Raw genomic sequence first — 18,790 nt, 5'->3', positions numbered from 1 at the left:
ACCTGGAAGCAGACCTTAGAATGCATTGTTTGATCCGCAGTTGTACACCGATGTTCATCTGATGGCATTGCTGATGCAAATAGTAACTGTAACTGACTTAGGTTTGTTTGGAGTGTAGGCTCTGATTATATGACCATGCCTTATCCTCTTCAGTTTTTAGATTCTGTTTTGCTTTGCAATATTATATTCATCTTCATTTGATTTAATTAACACGCCTTCATTTCCATCTTTCTGCTTTGTTTCAGACAATCTCGGCCTCCTGCAGCCCGCACCAGCAGCACGGGGTCACTGGGATCCGAATCCCCTGCTCTGTCTGCACTATCCCTGGACTCACTGGTTGCCCCTGACACTCCTATTCAATTTGACATAATATCTCCAGTTAGTGAAGATCTGCCTGGTCAAGCAAAGTCTTCAGGGCAGTCGGGCAGGTAGGAAATGTAGAAAGAAAAAATAAAGTCCCAAATTAAATGTGAATTGAAAAAAATTATTTTAAAAATTCCCATGTTTAGGCTGCAGCTCCACACAGACCCGTTGCCTTTTGCCCCTCCTCTTTCTTGTTTTAAAATAGTAATTTACAGATTTGCAGTGACCTGTGAAGCAAAACAAGTATTTTTTGTTGTTGTTGTTAAATAGAGTCTAAAATGTGAGTTACTCACATAGATTCCGAATGTTGTTTTCTAATTTGCAGCAGCTTTTCTTGCTTTAACAGCTATTGCTTTTTTTTTTTTTAAATTTGATTGATTTTAACAATTTGGTTTCACAAAGTATTTTCCTTTCCTATTGCTTGCTCACCCAGCAGCTTGGGTATTTCCTCTTGGAAATTCAAGAGAAATTTGGTAGCCCTGCCTCCAGGTGATGATGGCAAACGATGACACTCTTCTTAAACTGAAAGGTGAGTGAAAATGATCTAGGCTTCTGGAGTGATCTCCCATATAGACAAGTTAAAATTGTCTAAGAGCTCCTCCCAAAACAGAAAAGCCTTTTCTCCTAGCTGAATTTTTTCAATTTTCCCATACAAAAACAATACTAAAAGTCTGTAAATCGGCTCCGCATTTCTGGAACTGTTTGTACAGAATTCAGATATTAAGAAAACATATTTGCAGCTCCAGCTCTTGTAAGGGAAAAAAAAGCCACAATAGTGTGTTCTGTATTCCCCTGCCCTCGAGAAAAATAACTTCCAGTTGTTTAACTCATATGTATGAGAAAATGGTATACATGCAACTTTTTTTTCCCCGTCTGGACAGTTCTTTGTTGTTTGGTATAATAGAATAATCAGTTGGCTGACTGCATCATTAAGAACATACTGACTTAAAATCAATCTTGAACTGCATTCCAGGAAGTGGAAAGTTTAATATTTCAGCTAAATTCATGTCATCAGTCATAATGGAATTCGAGACAATTGCGTTTTTCATACAGAAATGACTCAGTTTTGCATTTTCTATCAGTGGAGAATTGCAGTGTTTGGTACAGAATGCAACAAATCATACATACATCAATTAATATAATATATAAACCTACCCGAGTTTCTGATGCTGATGACATAATCTTTTTATTTTGTGAGATCCCATGAGGTTTTACATTTGCTGTTCCCATCTAGTCTTGAGTGCCAAGCATAAGCAAAAACAATTGCTAATAAAGTTTATCTGTATTTACACAGGTCATATTTCAGTGGGAGGATTCTTAATTGAGTCCTCGTTATTTAAGCATTGTAGCAATGCAACCTCGATTTAACATGAGAGATCCATGTAATTTTTCTCTGATTTAGTTCAGAAATTTGCTTTTAGAACACTTAACAGTAGAGAAGGTGGTGCATTTATTACTCCCTTATAAAACCTAACTCAAAGTTTATGAGCCCTCGCTAAGTTTATTTTAACTAATCTCCCTGCTCCCCATGTTCTTGTCAGCACTGCTTTACTGCTTTTCAAAATACAGACTTGGAAGCCTAGAGTATTTTCACTTTTTGTTGTAACTGATAGCACCTCTGAGAGCCAGAAACGGCCACATTTCTCTTGACCCTCTAGGAGTAAAACCCCAGTGGTGTTTTCAGAAAGCTGCACTTGAAATAAAACCAGTGACTTTTCTTTAGTAAGTAATGCATCAACTTGAGATAGTGCTGAGAGGTGTGATGCTCCTTTGGAGTAATGAACGGAGTAGCATTTGGCTGTACCTCCCAAAGCTGTTCTGTCGTGCTTTGTTCCCTTGGACTTAATTCAAGCATAAAAAATGCCATGGGAGCCCAACTCTGTGGCAGCAATAGGACAATAATACCCTTTGTTCTCTCCATCATTTGACAATTTGTCTTATTCTCAATTAAATTTCTTGCCCTTACAAATTGCTTGCCTTTGTCGTAGGTTAATTCCTCCAGATTACACGTTTGTGAAGTCATGATCTTGTTCTCATTTTATGCAGCATGAGACTACATTATCCATTAGTGGTTCCTGTGATCTGACTCCTGGTTTAATGTTTTCATTTTTTAATAGACGCACAAATCCTTTTGGTGAAACGGGAGGCTCAAAATCTGAAAATGAAGGTAAATAACCTAAAACTTCAATGCAAAATGAATCAGAGAATTTACAAATTGATTTTGTACATTTACCTGCACCTTTTCTCCTTGTTTAGCTCCAGTTTTAGAGTGTTCAGTTACGTTACATTAGCAATGTATTAAACAAGTTGAGTTAAATCAGAGTACTGTCTGAAAGGCCTGGTTCTTGTTCTCTGCTATAAAACAAAAATATTTTATTGCATCTATTGTATTCTTGAAAGCAAATTAGCAGATACATATCTTGCTGTGCGGTCATTCATAAGCACAAATAGTCTCTTTGCAATTTATTGCAAGTCTGGTGTTTTCCTGAGTACAGCTTTGGTCTTGGAAGTAGTTTTGAACAGAAGCCCCAACCCAGAGTTCACTTACTCAGTACTTTTGTTTCTCTTAGATTCGATTCTTCATCAGCTGTTCATTGTAAGGTTTCTTGGCTCCATGGAGGTGAAGTCTGATGAAAGTCCGGATGTTGTTTATGAAACAATGCGTCAAATCCTGGCAGCTCGGGCCATCCATAACATTTTCAGGATGACAGAATCACATTTATTAGTCACTTGTGACTGTTTAAAGTAAGTTTCCTTCCTGACTTCTACTAATGTTTATTTACTGAAGGAACGTTTTTCACTGTGGTAAAATTTACTTTCTGGTTTGTTTTTAAAACCAAATTTTTAGGTTAATTGATCCACAGACACAAGTTACAAGACTACGAGTAAGTAACTTTACCTTCTAAGATAAATACCCAGCAAAGTAATTCCTTTACTTTATAAACAACGTTATTAAATGTTGGCAAAAAATCACTGACAGCATCAGATTTCCAGACAGATTTCCCCAGAAGCTGTTGGCTGATGCAAACATTGGGTTTGAGGGGACTGAGCTTGGCATGAAAAAGAAGTTTTCATAAACATTTTTTCCCCCCCTGATTTGATAGGGTAAAATCTGAGGAAAATGACAGTATTTTATTGTAACAATCTGCTTGATGTAATTGGTGGAGGAATAGAATTAAGATTGGAACGAATTCAGAAGTCCAAAACGTTTTTGTTGCCTTTTGTTTGCTTGTTTTGTTTTGGGTTTTTGGTTTTCCCATCATTACATTGACAGCGTTGTGCACGACAAAACCAGGTGGGGTTTTCATGTGGAATCAAATATGGCCAACTTAATTCTTCAATAAAAGCAGTCTTTATTTTCTGTATTTCAAAGCTGTGCCTCCCCTGCCTTTGTCTCTGCACCGTTTATAATCATTTCCTTCATTTGGGTCTTCTTATAACGATGCTCCATTTCTCAGGGACTGAAGGTATCATCATTTCTATAAAAGGAAATACTGAACATGCAAAATATTCTTCATATCACGCCATGTGTGTTTTCCTTTTCCTTCTTTGTGGCATTAAGTTCAGAACCGCCCCAAAGCTGTGAGCTTTTACAGGTGCACATGCAGTGTTCTACGTGTGCTCCTCTGTGGTGAGGAAGAACTCTCATGCTGTTGGTTTGTTCCAATTGCAGGAGAGGCCTTCAGAATTATTTCTGGTCCACCTTCTTTTGGGAACTGAGATTACAAAGCATTTTTATTGAAGCAAACAGTGGAAATCTATACAGAATGTCTGAAACCACTTTTAATCTCTCTGTATTTGATCCTTTCTGGCAGTTTCCTTTGCCCTGTGTAGTCTTGTATGCTACACATCAGGAGAATAAGCGCCTCTTTGGATTTGTGCTTAGAACTTCAGGAGGGAGAGCTGACAGTCGACAAACTTCCATCTGCTATATCTTTGAATCAAATAATGAAGGGGAAAAGGTATTGGTGATGGTTATATTTGTATCCATTTTCTGATTCCAGTCGTTTTCTGACATGGATTCTAAGGTGTTAGTTCCATTCAGGCTGTCTATGGGATTTGTATGGGAGAGTTTATGTACTGAAAACAAGTTAATCCAATAGCTGAAGTAACTGTAAAATGCTTTAGCACACTATCGTACCTGATGTGGGAACATGGCATGCTTTTAAAGGCATTTGTTAGATTCTTACAGACGATTTCAAATTTGATTTCTATTTAGATTTGTGACTCCGTTGGACTGGCAAAACAGATTGCTTTCCATGCAGAACTGGTAAGAATCTGTTTAGGGGACAGTATCCTTGTGAATGGAAGGGAGAAGGCATATTTAGAGTCTGTAATATTCTGTATTCTGCAGGATGCTTATAGATGCAGTAATGCTGTTGTGGAGAACTCAAAAGGATTTGTTTTATAGAATTTGAATCCAAGATAAAAAGATCTTCACCAGTATCTACCCTGGCACAATGCTCAAGATTGGAATCCACTCTGTACCTTTAACAAACATACCTGTCCATTAAAAGAAGCATAAATCAGGTGTCCCAGAAGTTTTGAACAAACTCAGATAAGCCCACAGCACACCAAGCCCACTGGGCAGTTGTTTCTTTTACTGTTATTTTTGCCCTTCAGGATCGAAAAGCATCAGAAAAGCAAAAAGAAATGGAGAGAGTCAAAGAGAAACAACAAAAAGAACTGACTAAACAAAAACAAATTGAAAAGGTACGCTCTGTTATTTTTAATACTATTTTTTGTTTTGATTTTTTTCCTATTTAGTCACTTTGTTTTGTAGCTTTGTAGTTCCAGCTGCAATATCACATTCTTTAGAACAAACAAACAGAGTATTGTGAAACCAAGTTATTGAAGTATTTTCTGTGCAGATTCTGTATAATTTTGTATTTTAGTACTTCAAAAGAGCTTTTCTGAGGAGATAAACAACAAAACTTCTTCATAGGGGGTATTTAAGAGCAGTGTTTGAAGGAACACCTATCGCAGACTGTCCCATACATGGCTGCAAGAAAATATCAGCCAGGCACTGACACAATTCAATTGGAGATTGGAGCCTGCAGGGAGCAGGCTGTAGGCCAAGCTGTTAGTTCTGACCTGCTGTATTGTATGGGTTACCAGTACAGAGGCGTTAAACATGTAAGCTATCCTACAGATGTCAGCTTTGAAACCCAAATGTCCAAATCTTAGTAACAGTATTCTGTTTCTACCTTATGGAGCTTTAACTTGAGGATTATTTTTCTGATTTCCTTCCCTTTCCTCCCTCCTTTCTCTAATCAGGACTTAGAGGAGCAAAGCCGACTGATAGCTGCCTCCAACAGATCAAACCCAAGCAGTGGAGAAGGACAGTTTGTCGTCCTCAGCAGCAGCCAGTCAGAAGACAGCGATTTAGGAGAGGACGGAAAGAAGAAAAGGGAATCTGAAACCTAAGGTTGCCTAGTTCATTAAAATTGGAATCATGGATCTAAGTAAGGTCTACAAGAAGCGAAATCTAGTTGGAGGGTCTGTTGTATTATATAAAGACTTCACAATGTCTAGACCCTAATATGCCTTGCTGTTTCTTTCTCAATTAAGCGATTACCACTTTCGTGTCAGTTTCAGTTCTCTTTTGTATGCCACATAGACATGGTAGCATCACCATTCTTTTTCTCAAAATTAGGTTTTCTCAAAGAATTCTCTGCAGGAAGGGAAAAAGATGGAATTTTCTTTTTTCCATTTGCCCATCTGTGCAATTGACTGCTTTGGAAACGAAACATAAGTTCTCTCTGAACTTGAGTAGTACTGCAATTTGTTCATTACACTGCAGCGTGTAGAACACCTTGCTGGAAACAAAAGGGAGTGTCCAGATAAGACAGTATGAAACAAAATCTGCACTGTGTGGTACCGTCTTTTTTTTGGGGGGTGAGGGGGATTCAAATGCAGAAGGCTTCCTTGAACAGGAGATAGAAATAAAAGACTGCGCTATTCTGCATCCTATAGTCAGTCTCCTAATGCATTTTTCAAAGCAGTCTCTGTTTATACCTCATAAGCCTGAACTCCATGGCCCATACCCTGTGTAATATTTATTTTGTATAATACTAAATGTGCATTCATCTTTTGATCCAGATGAGAAAACGTGTTTGAAGTAAGAAGAAATATTTATTTTTGCACTAATTACTATAAATACTAAACTCCAATGGAACAGATGTCTCTCTAATAGTGGCCTGAGCATAACAGAAAATGTAGAAAGAGAAGAGTATATTCTAAGATGTTTTATAACGGTTAAGAGTGTTTTACAGTTCATTGCAGAACATTTCTAGTCTTTGGCTTTCAGCCCAGCCCTTCATAGCTAGAATTGCATGGTGCTGGTTAAGTGAGGGATTTCAGGACCTCTGTGCTAGATGGCTGTAGATGCATAAAAGGAACACTGTCCTTAATTGCATAGAAGTTGTTTTGCGTAGGCTAACAAAGGCAACCTCCTTCTGCTTTTTATGCTGGAGATAGATAGGCATTTCTATGCAGCAACCAACTGCATCTGCCTTCTGTCACAGGAGAGAAAAGGGAGCATTGCTCTCACGGTGCCACTGACACCACAGCATAAAGAAGGGATCTAACACCTGTGGAAGTGCTCACAGTATTTGAAAGAGGAGGTGGAGTGGGAGACTGAGCAAGAGAGAGGCTCCAGGTTCTCTTCCTTCTGTTTCAGCACGTTCATCCTCAGAGCAGCCAGTAGCTTGCAGAAGTACCTGCTTTTGCTGTTATCCAGTCAGGCCATGTGGCATCAGCCTGCGACCAGATGTTGCCTTGTAGTGTCACATGGACCATACACATCTAAGGCTTTAAAACAAACAACAAAAAACAAAAACTTAAGTGGCATTTACTTCCTATCTGGTCTTGTATCCTCATCTGTAAGAGGCTACTTTCATTCTTTTCAACAGAAACGTACAGAAAGGCAGCAAATGCTTTTCTTTCCTTTTCCTGCCTATATCCAGTTGCGTGGCAGCCAGTTTATCTCTACAAGTTGCTTCAGTTTATGTTTCCTTCTCTTGGATATTTTTTTTAATGTAATGATTTCTACTTTCTATGAAACAACACGCCAGCACAGCCCAGATTTATAAAATCAGTGAGGTTGAAAAGATGACTAATATCATCCAGTCCAACCTTTAACCTCCAAACTTACTGTGTCCTCCTCAAGTACACACAAAGATAAATTAATTCAGCAACAGCAAAGAAAATATTAAATCGGTGGTCCTCAGTTCCAAGAATCTGGTCACCTATACCACGTCTGTCAGAGTGAGATGAGCTGCAGTAGGCACAGCACCAAGAGGAGGACAGCTAACAGACAGCAACCTCATCCAAAGTATTGCTGACAGGGTGCCTTATTGGAGAGAGGGCAGAGAGCCGAGTTATCTTTTTTTGAACCTGCCCATTATGTTTTAGACATAAACACAGAACTATGAGAAGGAAATGAAGAGAAAAATCTGAGGCACTACAGTGCTCTTATGGAATTTTTCAGATTAAACAATATCTGACTGGAATTACTCCAGTTGTAGCTCACGTTTTACCATCTATGCCATTAAATGTAGTTTTCTTAATCAGACAGCATAGGATTGAATTGCATTTCACTTGCAGTGAATGATTCTTTTCTCCCAACCCCTGAAAAGAAGGGAAATGAATGAGGAAAGCAGCACTTTAAACTTAAAGTGCCATGCATGAATGAAATGGGGAGGTTTTGTTTTGCTTGTTTAGGCGAGTCTTGCTGGTTTAAAATGAGCAAAGAGGCAGATAGATAGAAAAGCTTCTGGGAAGGTGATGAAAGCTGCAGGAGCAAAGGGCAAGTTGTGGGAGATCAGGATGGTAAAATGGAACAGTGCAGTGAATTAGCAGTGGGATGAGAATTACTCAGTGCCACTTAAAGGGAGGAGCACCTGGATCTATGGATAGAACTACCATAAGGCAAGGAATGGCTGCTGAGGTTTTATCCATGTCCTCCTTCCCTCAGAAAATCTTTTTGGTACCCTTTGATCTATGAATTGTAGAGCTGCTTCATCAGGAAACATGTTTCTTAATTAAAAAAATTACTTAGTATTTACTTTGAGAGTACAGCTTTTAATATAAACGCCTCACGTTCTCCTGGCAATGACTGTGGTAGGGTTTCACCACCTGTTTTAAATAAATTACTGGTTGGTTTCCTTTCTTATGATTTATTTTGCCTGTTTAATATTTCCTGTTGCCTTTTACTTAAGGACTGATCTGAGCTGAAGCTGTAATTTGCTTCATGTGAACACAGTATTATTTCAGAAACTATGTGGGTAATGGGATATTAAGTTTATTACACTGTGTAGGCCATGCAGGTCTTGCTCTTCATTGTTCTGCTCTACATACATTGTCTATGAATGTAGCAGTGTGAACATCAAAATATATAAAAAGTGTGGGCAAACTACAGGCATGCATTTCATTGCATTATAACTAATACCAAGTACTTATTTATGGATAGATTTGTAGAAGTCTAAACCAGAGGACAAGTTAATAGTCATATGCAGCTTACACAGACCTGGTAACGTGTGTTGTGTAAGCAAACATGGATTTGATGGTCTGTTATTTCCTTAATATTTTTAAGTTGGAAATTATATCAAGACAACTTTAACAGACAAGTAATATTTAAGAGTTAAGAAACATGCAGACAAGTGACATCTTAATATGGATGTGAAACCACAGCTGAAAAACCTCATGCAGCTGAGCCTTTTTATAAAGATATAATTTATTTCCATTGCAGAAAAATATTGGCTGGTCATACGTTGAAGGTGAAGTCTGATGAATTAAAAAAGGGGCAGAGAATTTAGGAGAAGCCAGTGGAGAAAGCTGTGTTGTTATGCAGTCTCTTGTTATGTCCAGAACTGACACACTCCTGACTCTGCTTAGTGAGTTCAGTTGAGACACTCGGTCTGACAGCAAGAACTGCTTTATTTCTTTCTTTCCTTTGCTCTTTTTTGCAGAATTTCTTGCAAGTCTATCAGTCTCCAAGGATGTTCTGTCTACCCAAGCAGTAGGCTGTGTTTTTGTCATGCCGTAGTGATATCTAAGTTATCATGGCAAGATTAAGTTGGTGTACGTCATTGTGATTGCACTTGTATTCCTAATGAAGTTTATATTGCAAGCCAAGGATTTTGTACAATCTTTCAGGTCACTTTTATAACGCAGTGGAGTGGTCAAATTCTTCTGATGATGTTCTGGGTTGGTTCTGTTCTAGTGAAGTGTAAGTGATTTTTGCAATGTTTGAGACTTGCACATTTGTCCCTGAATAGCTGTATTAAAGACCTCCAATAGTAAGCCTACTTAATTCAGCTTTGATTGTTGTGTCTTAACCTTGGAAGCACCAACAGTGTGTATTATGCCAAAACTTCAGTCAGCTTTTTGTAGGTTACATAAAAGCTTAAGTATAGTAACTTTCTGAGTGGAATTTGTACTGATACAAAAACTGCCCGCTTCTTTCCTAGTGGTGACGTTCTGGGTGTACCGCTATGATGACAAGACACCTTCCTTTCCATTAAACCGAGCTCTAACATGCAGCTGAATCTCTCTCTTGTAAAGTGCATCTCAATTCTCTTCATTTTAATCATATCAGCCAGCTCTTCTCAGAGGAAGTTACTCGGGAATGCTGATAACTTCTGCAGCAATCAAAGACTGAACATTAGAAGAAAAGACCCTTTCTATCTCTGCTGGCTGTTAGTGCTCGTGTTGCTCTGTTACATGACAACGTGTAGCACGTTGTACAGAGCTGCAGTTATGGTAACCATCAGAATTCATTTGTACAGAAGCTATACCAGCACAACTATTAACAGAGTACCTCCACCTGTTTTCACTGGCTTCATTAGTTTTCTTAATTCCATGACAGACACCATGTGAAAAGCAGCGGCTCATACTACATTACATTACGGTTAAATTTGTATTTTATAAGATTTGTAGATTTTTCTGGAGAAAAGCAGACTTTTGAACTATGTAACTCTAAGTGAATACAGATGCATGTATAACTAGAAAATCTATGCTTAACTGATAATGAAGGAATAAATACTATTAATACCAGATGTGTTCTGTTGATTCTTTTTTTTAAAGACACAGACTAGCATAGGTAGCATTTTGGGAACGAATAGTCATGTGTGCTGTAAGATGTGACTGCTCCCAGGTAATGCTCCGTAAGCTTTAGCTGCACCAACTGGAAGAGAAACTGGAAAACTGCTCTCTCCAGAACTTGGTTTTCTTTTATAGTGCCATCCAAAGACACACTTACCATCAACTACAAAGTAAATGAGACATATTAGGGCTTGGTAATGAGAAGCAGAATTAACGTTTCAGAAACGCTGTCATCTTGTTTACCCGAAGGCCCTGAGTGGAACACTGCAGTTAAAAGTGGTATTATGTGTTATGCCAGGCTTCCTCCTCACACAGATACAAGGCTCACAGTGGTACCAGTGGCTGTAATGGTTCTTCACATCTTCGCTCAAAGCATTTTAAGTATGGCCATATAACTTCACATAACTTTCAGTTCATAGGAGAAAAAATAGTCTTACCCACCTCAACGTTCCCTTCAAAGTACAGGATAATTATGTGCAGTTGACACTGGAGGTTCCCAAGAAACTTTCCGGTCCATAGAGGTCATATTCCTTGTATAATATGTAGTCTTTCAAGCAATTTGGCAGTGGAAGGAAGGTCATGAAGACAGGACAACGGAGACGCAGCCGGCCCATGCATTCCCGTATCTTCAGGCGACAAAGATGCTTCAGGGAGCGAGGGTTTGCTAGAAACCAGGTGATGGATGTTCATGAGTCACTTAATCATGTTTGTGCAACTGCTCACTGCCCAGCACCTATCAAAAACCACTCCAGACTTTACTGCCGGTCCTCAGGTGACTGACCTTGTCAGGATGTAAGCCCTGGACCACATAAACTGTGCTGTTACAGTCTGCCACAGCTATCAGAGTTACCTGACTTTAAGCACTACTTAGACTGATTTTCCTTTCAGAAATGCCTTCTTGTCAATAGATAACTTTTGGCCTAACCAACCTTCAGGGGAGAAAAGCAAACTGATATAAAAATACCACCAAGAAAAAGGTCCCAATCCCAGAATAGTCAGTCTGCTATTTCAGATCTACCAGATACTCACTTAAAATTGAATTGATGTCTGGCCAGAGCTCCTGTTCTTTGAGAGCTGCTTCCAGCTTCCAGCAGATGTTAACATGATCAACATAATCCAGCATTACTCGCACTACTTTCCCAGAAAGATGCTTCAGCCACGACAGCGTTATCACTTCACAGAACTGATGGAAACAAAACATTTCAATTGGAAAATATCCAATATTTCTGTAAATGACTTCCTTCCTTGCAGGACAAGAGTAATTCTGTAACTGCAGAACACCAGGAAGGAGTGCTGTGAGAGGAGTTCTAAGGGCTGTCACAGCTTGTATCAAGCCCCCAGTGCAATCTGAGAGATGTTATGTTGTACAAGGCTAGAACCAAAAATGAAGTGTGGGTACTCCATCCCTGGAGGTGCTCAAAGCCATAGATAGGGCCCTCAGCAGCCTGAGCTGATGGGGGCAACCAGCCCATGGCAAGGGGGGTAGGACTGGATGAGATTCCTTCCAACAGAAGCTATTTGATGATCTTCAGATTAAATAAAGGCTTTTTACATTCAAACGGACTTTAAAATCTGCCTAACAGTGTCTCTGAGAAGTGTCTCTAGGAACTTGCTTAGATCAGTCCAGGTTTTCTGCTCAGTGTTTATCAGGTGGGTCCCTACAGCAGACTTCCCATATTAGTGACACAATACAGTACAGCTCACAATCCAGCCTCCAACTTCCTGCTTTCACAGCATGGATAAGACTGCCCCAGAGAGCAAATCCTGTGCTAATCATTAGCTGTATTTTCACAATTGTAAAATATAGATTATGACAATTTACTGCCATGAACCAGGTCTTGTGTCAATGTTAATTCAATTTGAAAGCACTGTCAATTCCTAATTTTACAAGTCTTTAAAATTTTTGTTTCTGACAGATCGCTTCAAGTACATTTTCATTTAGCTTTATGAATGATACTGGCAGTAAAACAACAACGTATGAAGCCATGTGATATACTCACCTTTGTATCTTTGATAACAGTAGAAGTCCATCCATCAGTCACATACTGGGAATGGGAAACATCTCCCCGAGGGCAATCAAAGCAGCGCTGCACATCGTAGCCATAGTTCATCAGCATTCTTAACATGACTTCATCTTTCAGAGCATACTGCAGAGCTGATGGAAAATGTGTTGTGTTCACTCTGCAGAAGTAATTAACATTAGCCCCATGCCGGAGCAGTAAATTCATTAGCTCATAGTTGCCCATTCTCAAGGCTATTTGGAGACAGTTGATGGGATCTTGGTTTGGCAGGGCTCCAGCGTTCAACAGCAACTGTGCTGAATTGATATCCCCATTTGAAACAGCAAAGTACAGCGCTGATTTCCGGCGGTCATCGTAGCCTTTGCGAATTCTTTGATCCAGCATAAAATTGGCATCAAACCCAGACTTGAGGAGAAACTCAAGGCACTGAGGATGGGCTCCTGCTGCTGCTGAGTGAACTGGACTTATTCCACTTTCTTTAATGGCATCAAAATCTGTAACTGGAACTAAATTCTTTAAGGCACTGAAGGAAAAAAATAAGGACAGTAAGGGATTCTGAAGCATTCTGGTTCACACAGCTAGAATTAGAATAGTTAGAACTTATTCTGACCGTATTCCATAATCTTAATCTACCAAATCAGTACCACAGCATGCTGTACCTCTACATTAATTGCTAAGGATAAAACAGCCTGTAGTGGATACTATGATTTTACATTTACTAATTATAATTTTTAATACTACCCTCCATGAACATTGCATTCTATACTAGCAGAATAATCATTCCTTCTCACTGAGAGCTCTCTGGGGAATTCAAGAGCAGCGTGTTGCTGCACAGCCTAAAGGAATTAGGGAATTGACACAGCATAATATTAATTGCTACAACACACAATTAACATGACATAGAATCATACTGACATTCAAGCAACACATTTAAATTAACACTACATAATATTTAAATGCAATTTAAACACATGTACTAATATGGGAATAAAACATTCTGAGATTTTTAAGCACAACAGAACGATCCCAGTCTTGAAGAGCTGTTTCTTACTTATTGGTTGCAAATTTAACAGTAGTAAAATTAATATATTTGGTCTCACTATTACTTGGTTTACATTAACTCACAGAAAGTGTCCTCTGTATGCAGCTCTGTGGATCGGTAAATGACCTGAGTGCTTTGGTACATTAGCATCAGCCCCATATTCTAGCAAAAGATTCAGAGAGTCTGGATTTCCTCCTCCTGCTGCTTCAAATAATACAGAAGAATAATCCATTGCCTGTGAAAGAACATCAGCACCTGGAAAGAAGCATTGAGGATTTTCACAATGGTCACTGTGAATATCCAGCAATAATTACTGTCCCCCTTCAGAGATGACATATTGTCGCAGGGTCAGCCCCAGCAGACTGGTGAGGATTTCCAAGCACAGAGACTCCACAACTTCTCTGGGCAACGTATTCCAATCTTCAACACCCTCCACATTAAAAAAGTGTTTTATTGTGTTCAAAAAGAATTTGCTTGCTATCAACTTGTGCCCATTGCCTCTTGCCATGACTGGACACCAAGGGGAAGAATCTGGGCCTGTTTTCTAAACACCCTCCCATCGGATACTGATAACATTGGCAAGACCCCACTGCTCTATGCCTCCTCTTCCTATATAATAAAGTCTCACCTTTTTTCAATAAGAGCTCCATAATTTCTGTATGTCCAGCCTGTGCAGCCAATGCTAGAGGTGTGAGCCCATATCCACTGCGAGGATCAGGATCTGCTCCAGAATGAAGCAGAAGCATCACCAGATCCTTTCTGCCAAGCCTGGCAGCCTCGTGCAAAGCAGTCCTCTTGTGCATACACTGCAAATTCACTTTTGCTCCAAAATTTATCAACAAGGAGGCAACCTCATATGAATTGTGTTTAATTGCTGTAAGAAAATAATGAAAACATAAGCCAGAATGTCAGACCGTTGCCTAGTTGCTGTTGGGTGGCAGCCCAGGAAAGCTCAAGCTGTTCCCATTACGGCTATTTATACACCAAGAAACATCACACTATACTGAAAGCTTTAACTGCTCAACGAGTCTGTTCTTTCTCTTCAGGGTATCATAAACTATACAAAAGGAAGAATTTTATGGTAATCTCCTTTTCTGTGTAATCTGCTGATTCCTGTTGTAACAGAATACAACCTTTCCTGCCACCAGATGGAGATCACATACAGGGGCACTTAGTGCAGCCAGGAGCTGGCCTGCACCATTAATCATCACAGGCAATTACTGTAAACATGAAACAAAGACTAAAATGACTGTGTCACACATGTTCTTAACTTAATAAGCCTGATCTGCCAAGATGATAAGGAAAGGATAATAATTAACAAATAATGCTCAGAACTTTGTAGTCTCTAACATGGAATGTCAGCTCAATTAAAGCCTTGATATCTTTTAAGAAAAACAGACAATACATTCAATACTGAAGTTTACATTTTTTTGCTCCTTATACCAAAACATTTTAAACTCTGCATAAATCAAGTAAGTAAAACTGCAACCTAACGAATGTACCTACAAACTCACCTCATTCTCTCACCTTTCTACCTCCAATTAAGACACTCACCTACAACTAAAGGAGAATCTCCATCTTCATTCTTAATGTTGGGATTGCAACCATTGAGCAGGAGAAAGTGGACGTTTTCCAAGAGGCAGTTCCTGACTGCCACCATCAGAGGTGTTTCCCCTCTCAGCGTGGTCTGTTCCCATGTAGCGGCAGGGGAGGCTGCAATTCAGCAAAGCAGAACACGTCTGAAGCTGAAGTTATTCATCAAATCTGGCTTTGTAAAACATTCTAGTGGAAAACCAGAAAGGACCCTTTACCTTTTAAAGTTATTTCAAGAATGTTCTTATTTAGCTGTGCTGCAGCCTCATGCACAGGAAGCCAGCCTTGCTGATCCGCTTCCTCAAAAGCAGAACTGTGCCTCACCAACTTCCTTAAGGCCTCTTCTTGACCTGTGATATTTTGAGACAGATGTGTATTTCATTACTCATCATAAAACAAAATTAAAGCAAACAATACATTGAGTGATATTTATCCCAGCAGCATATCAAGAAGAAAAAAAACATACTTCATCAAAGCAATTTTTTATCATAGGGTGATTTACGTGAATGGAATAATCAGTGATTCACACTGACTCACAGAGCATTTTGAAAGATACACTGAAGACACTTGCTTATAATTACAACAGCTAAAATACTTAAATTACAATCCTCTCATATATAATAGTGCAGAGGATTTTAGAGCATTAAGCAAACAGGTGTCCTGGTGAAATTGTATGGAAAATATTCAGGTTGGCAAAAGTAAAATGAAGCTGACAACTGAGATGAAACTCATTCTTGCTTCTACTAAAAGCCTCACTGGAATTCTAATTAACAAAAGTGATTATGGTTTCAATTTGATATCTCATAGAGAAGCAGTGAAACTTCAGTTGGCAAGAAAGCCTGTTAATTAGAGGTCCTGACCGTACTGTTTTTTTTTTATCCCATCATTCCCTGAAGAAGGCAGTCTGCTCTCCTATAAACTACAACTATAAGGTAGTGGCATAGTCTGCTTTCAATCTCTTTTGCTGAAGTTTTTCTGCCTACCTACCAAAGAATTGCGTACTTATTAGAATAGACACAAAGTATAACTAGCATCTAGGCACATTCTTCATTGCATGGTACACTCATTGCATCCACATTTCCAAGAAGCCTTGAGCTCTTGATTCTTACTCCACTAAATGTTTCTGTAACTACTTGCAATGTGCATAAGGACTGGACAGAACGCTTCCCAGTGTCACACCTCTGTCCTAACAACTGTCCTAACAGCTTCAACCTGGTTATCTCACGAAGTAGCAAATATTGGTTAACGAGGCATTAATTTATTAGGGGCACTGCTATCCTATTGGTTAATTTTATAAGAAAGGACTGGCAGTCATCCCTGATTCTAGGAGATGAAGTACTGCAATCTCAGATGAACCCACTCCATTACTGTGTTCCTATTTAATAAAAGCCAGCTTTTGTGCGACCTCTCTTCAGTTGCCTAACTCTCTCCAAGACTACATAAAGAAAACCTGCACTTAAGCAGCTGATCAAACACAGAATGTAGGCATCGTGATTGCTGGATATAGAGGGGTGTAGTATAGAGCACTTGTACTTAACTGTCCGAATTGCTGCAATTATCTCTTCACGTTCTTTACTTGCAACGCACAGGAAACTGCATAAACACAACATTACAATGCTATAATTAATGTGATATTCATTTCAAAATTACACATTAGTTTTAACCTTCAAGTCATAACCACATTAGATTTCTTTAACTTGTGTGAGTTTCATCAGTTTAACACATTAAAAATACATTTTTGCTGGTCTTCTTGTGCCACTGTAAGATTTTGGCTTCCAGAAAAGGACAGCAGATAAATACTAAAATGAGGAAATCTACCACACCAACTTATTTTATTTTTCTTTTAACATATGTTTTTTTTCAGGAAACCCTTGCATTCATTTAGATATTAGGCTTTTAGTTATTAGATGTCACCAGAAGGCTTCATACATTCCACGTTTTAGACATTCTAGGGAGAACTCTGAACAAACAAGCTACAAGTGGTCTGTGTTACCCACGAGACAGGGTCAGACATATAATAACACCAAGAAACCACCAAAAGTAGAAGTAGTAACTCATTACCTTTCATCCTCTGTTGCACTGGCACTTCTTTCCATTTTATGAATATCTTGTAAGCTTTCCTGAATAGCTTGCTGGGTGGGGATTTCATCATCAGAATGATCATCAAATATGTATACAGAATTATACATGTCCAATTGGCACAACCTGGATCACCTTTTTGTAGGAAAACACTGCTTTTTAATTGGATTCAGATGTTAAATCTTCAGGTTATGTCTGGAGCAATAGAAACAGCAATCAGTGTTTAAGTATCAAGCAAAACAAATCACAGCCCAAAATAACTTAATCAGAACTTCTCCAACTCAAGCTCCAGCCGTCTGTCAAGTATTTAGTCTGGACCACTGCAGAGAGAACTGTTTTGTTTAGAACATAATAAAGTTTCCTAGTCAAATAGCCTGTGCTAGCTTTATCTCTACTGTACAGAGTGAACATACAGAATAGCTACTTTTTCTGGTATTACTTACTGGAAAGCAGCAAAAATAAGTAAAACATAATTATGAGATAGTTTAAACAGACCTTCCCTCTTAAATCATCCAGACACTCAGACATCACAGTCCTGCTCTGATCTTTCCTTAGCAGGAAAACAGGTCTGAAGCAAAATTTGGGATGTTTCTTTGTTTTTTTCACCGAGGCCACGTGGTGCACAGTAGGTGAAGGACACAAACATTCTGGTAACAGGTTTTCTCATTCTGTTTCAACTAAGTTATCACTAGAGCCATATCCTTCAGTAAAGAACAATACTGTAGGTTAATGCTAATGGTATGTTCTAACATTATGTGCTAAATTTATCTTATGATTGAAACAGCATTGAATTCTTTGCTTGAAAAAAGACCAGATTTACAACCTTGTATACATCATCTATGACCTTTTGGAACAGATATACCACAACTGTTTGTCCTTGTTAACACATCAACCTATAGATGCAAACATTTTATAGACAATCGGACATGCTACTCTTCTGCACATTCAACTACTTGTCATTATAGATTAAAATCAAAGGAGTTCTTTTAGACTCAAGCTTTTCATCATTTCACCTCATCAAAATTTCCACTTCTGTTTTTCAAGAGAGCTGAACTGAAAACAAATGAACAAACAATAACAAACAAAGCCAAAAACACAGAACAAAATAATACAATACAATACAAGTGAGGATAAATAAAAGAGCAAAATGTGTAAGCACAGCAAAATGAAGGAAGCTGTCAACACTCTCACAAGTTTTGCAATAATTCAAGAAACAGCAGCAATTCACAGCAAGCTTGCATCATTTACCTGATCCAGCAACATGTGACTGCAAGGTCTTTCTCTATAATCGCACATGCATCAAGAAAGAAATATGTTAAGAATATACCCACATAAGTAATGGCTAGAGTTTCATTATACATAAAATACAATATGTGCATATTCACTTGTTTCTTTTCAGTACTAATTTTCCTACGTATTGAGAAAAATGCAGATTTTTCCTCACCTTCTGAAAGAGAGAAAGCTTCACACTTTGAAGAAGTGATTAAGTTGAAAGTGATATTTTCAGGACTGAAAACGATCTCTGTAGAGTCTGTGTCCATGAATAGCTCTCTATAAATAACTGATCATAAGATACTCCGGGACT

General features: G+C 38.7%; 2 protein-coding genes across 7 annotated transcripts in view; one reads left to right on the top strand and one right to left on the bottom strand.

Moving 5' to 3' along the window:
* The window catches only part of APPL1 (adaptor protein, phosphotyrosine interacting with PH domain and leucine zipper 1), a 23,120-nt gene extending 12,698 nt beyond the window's left edge, over positions 1-10,422 (top strand). For 2 of the 5 annotated variants that reach the window (XM_085516412.1, XM_015874882.2), the window contains 8 exons: positions 246-428; positions 2,481-2,530; positions 2,934-3,108; positions 3,212-3,248; positions 4,179-4,325; positions 4,583-4,633; positions 4,987-5,076; positions 5,641-10,422. In XM_085516412.1, coding sequence (XP_085372538.1) covers positions 246-428; positions 2,481-2,530; positions 2,934-3,108; positions 3,212-3,248; positions 4,179-4,325; positions 4,583-4,633; positions 4,987-5,076; positions 5,641-5,790 — 883 coding nt within the window. In that variant the 3' untranslated portion in view covers positions 5,791-10,422. Of the gene's footprint in view, positions 1-245; positions 429-799; positions 893-2,409; positions 2,531-2,933; positions 3,109-3,211; positions 3,249-4,178; positions 4,326-4,582; positions 4,634-4,986; positions 5,077-5,640 lie in introns of all 5 variants that reach the window. The other 3 variants (XR_014934644.1, XR_014934645.1, XR_014934643.1) reach the window with 3 other exon arrangements.
* On the bottom strand, positions 6,479-18,790 carry ASB14 (ankyrin repeat and SOCS box containing 14). 2 transcript variants are annotated; one of them, XM_015874887.3, is made up of 12 exons: positions 18,650-18,705; positions 18,454-18,487; positions 17,188-17,400; positions 16,668-16,719; positions 15,345-15,480; positions 15,088-15,246; positions 14,162-14,407; positions 13,617-13,788; positions 12,471-13,014; positions 11,500-11,653; positions 10,912-11,134; positions 6,479-7,176 (listed from the first exon to the last, which is right to left on the bottom strand). In XM_015874887.3, the coding sequence occupies exons 3-11, from the start codon at positions 17,313-17,315 to the stop codon at positions 10,941-10,943; spliced, it is 1,785 nt and encodes a 594-aa protein (XP_015730373.2). In that variant the 5' UTR covers positions 17,316-17,400; positions 18,454-18,487; positions 18,650-18,705; the 3' UTR covers positions 6,479-7,176; positions 10,912-10,940. The 2 variants fall into 2 exon arrangements, with proteins under 2 accessions (XP_015730373.2, XP_085372541.1); XM_085516415.1 differs by lacking the exon at positions 18,454-18,487 and having other exon boundaries at positions 18,650-18,790.

Source organism: Coturnix japonica, chromosome 15 (genome assembly GCF_054131305.1).
Source record: "Coturnix japonica strain WE chromosome 15, WE-NBRP24, whole genome shotgun sequence".
Taxonomy (NCBI): Eukaryota; Metazoa; Chordata; class Aves; order Galliformes; family Phasianidae; genus Coturnix; species Coturnix japonica.
This window is presented reverse-complemented; position numbering and strand designations above follow the sequence as displayed.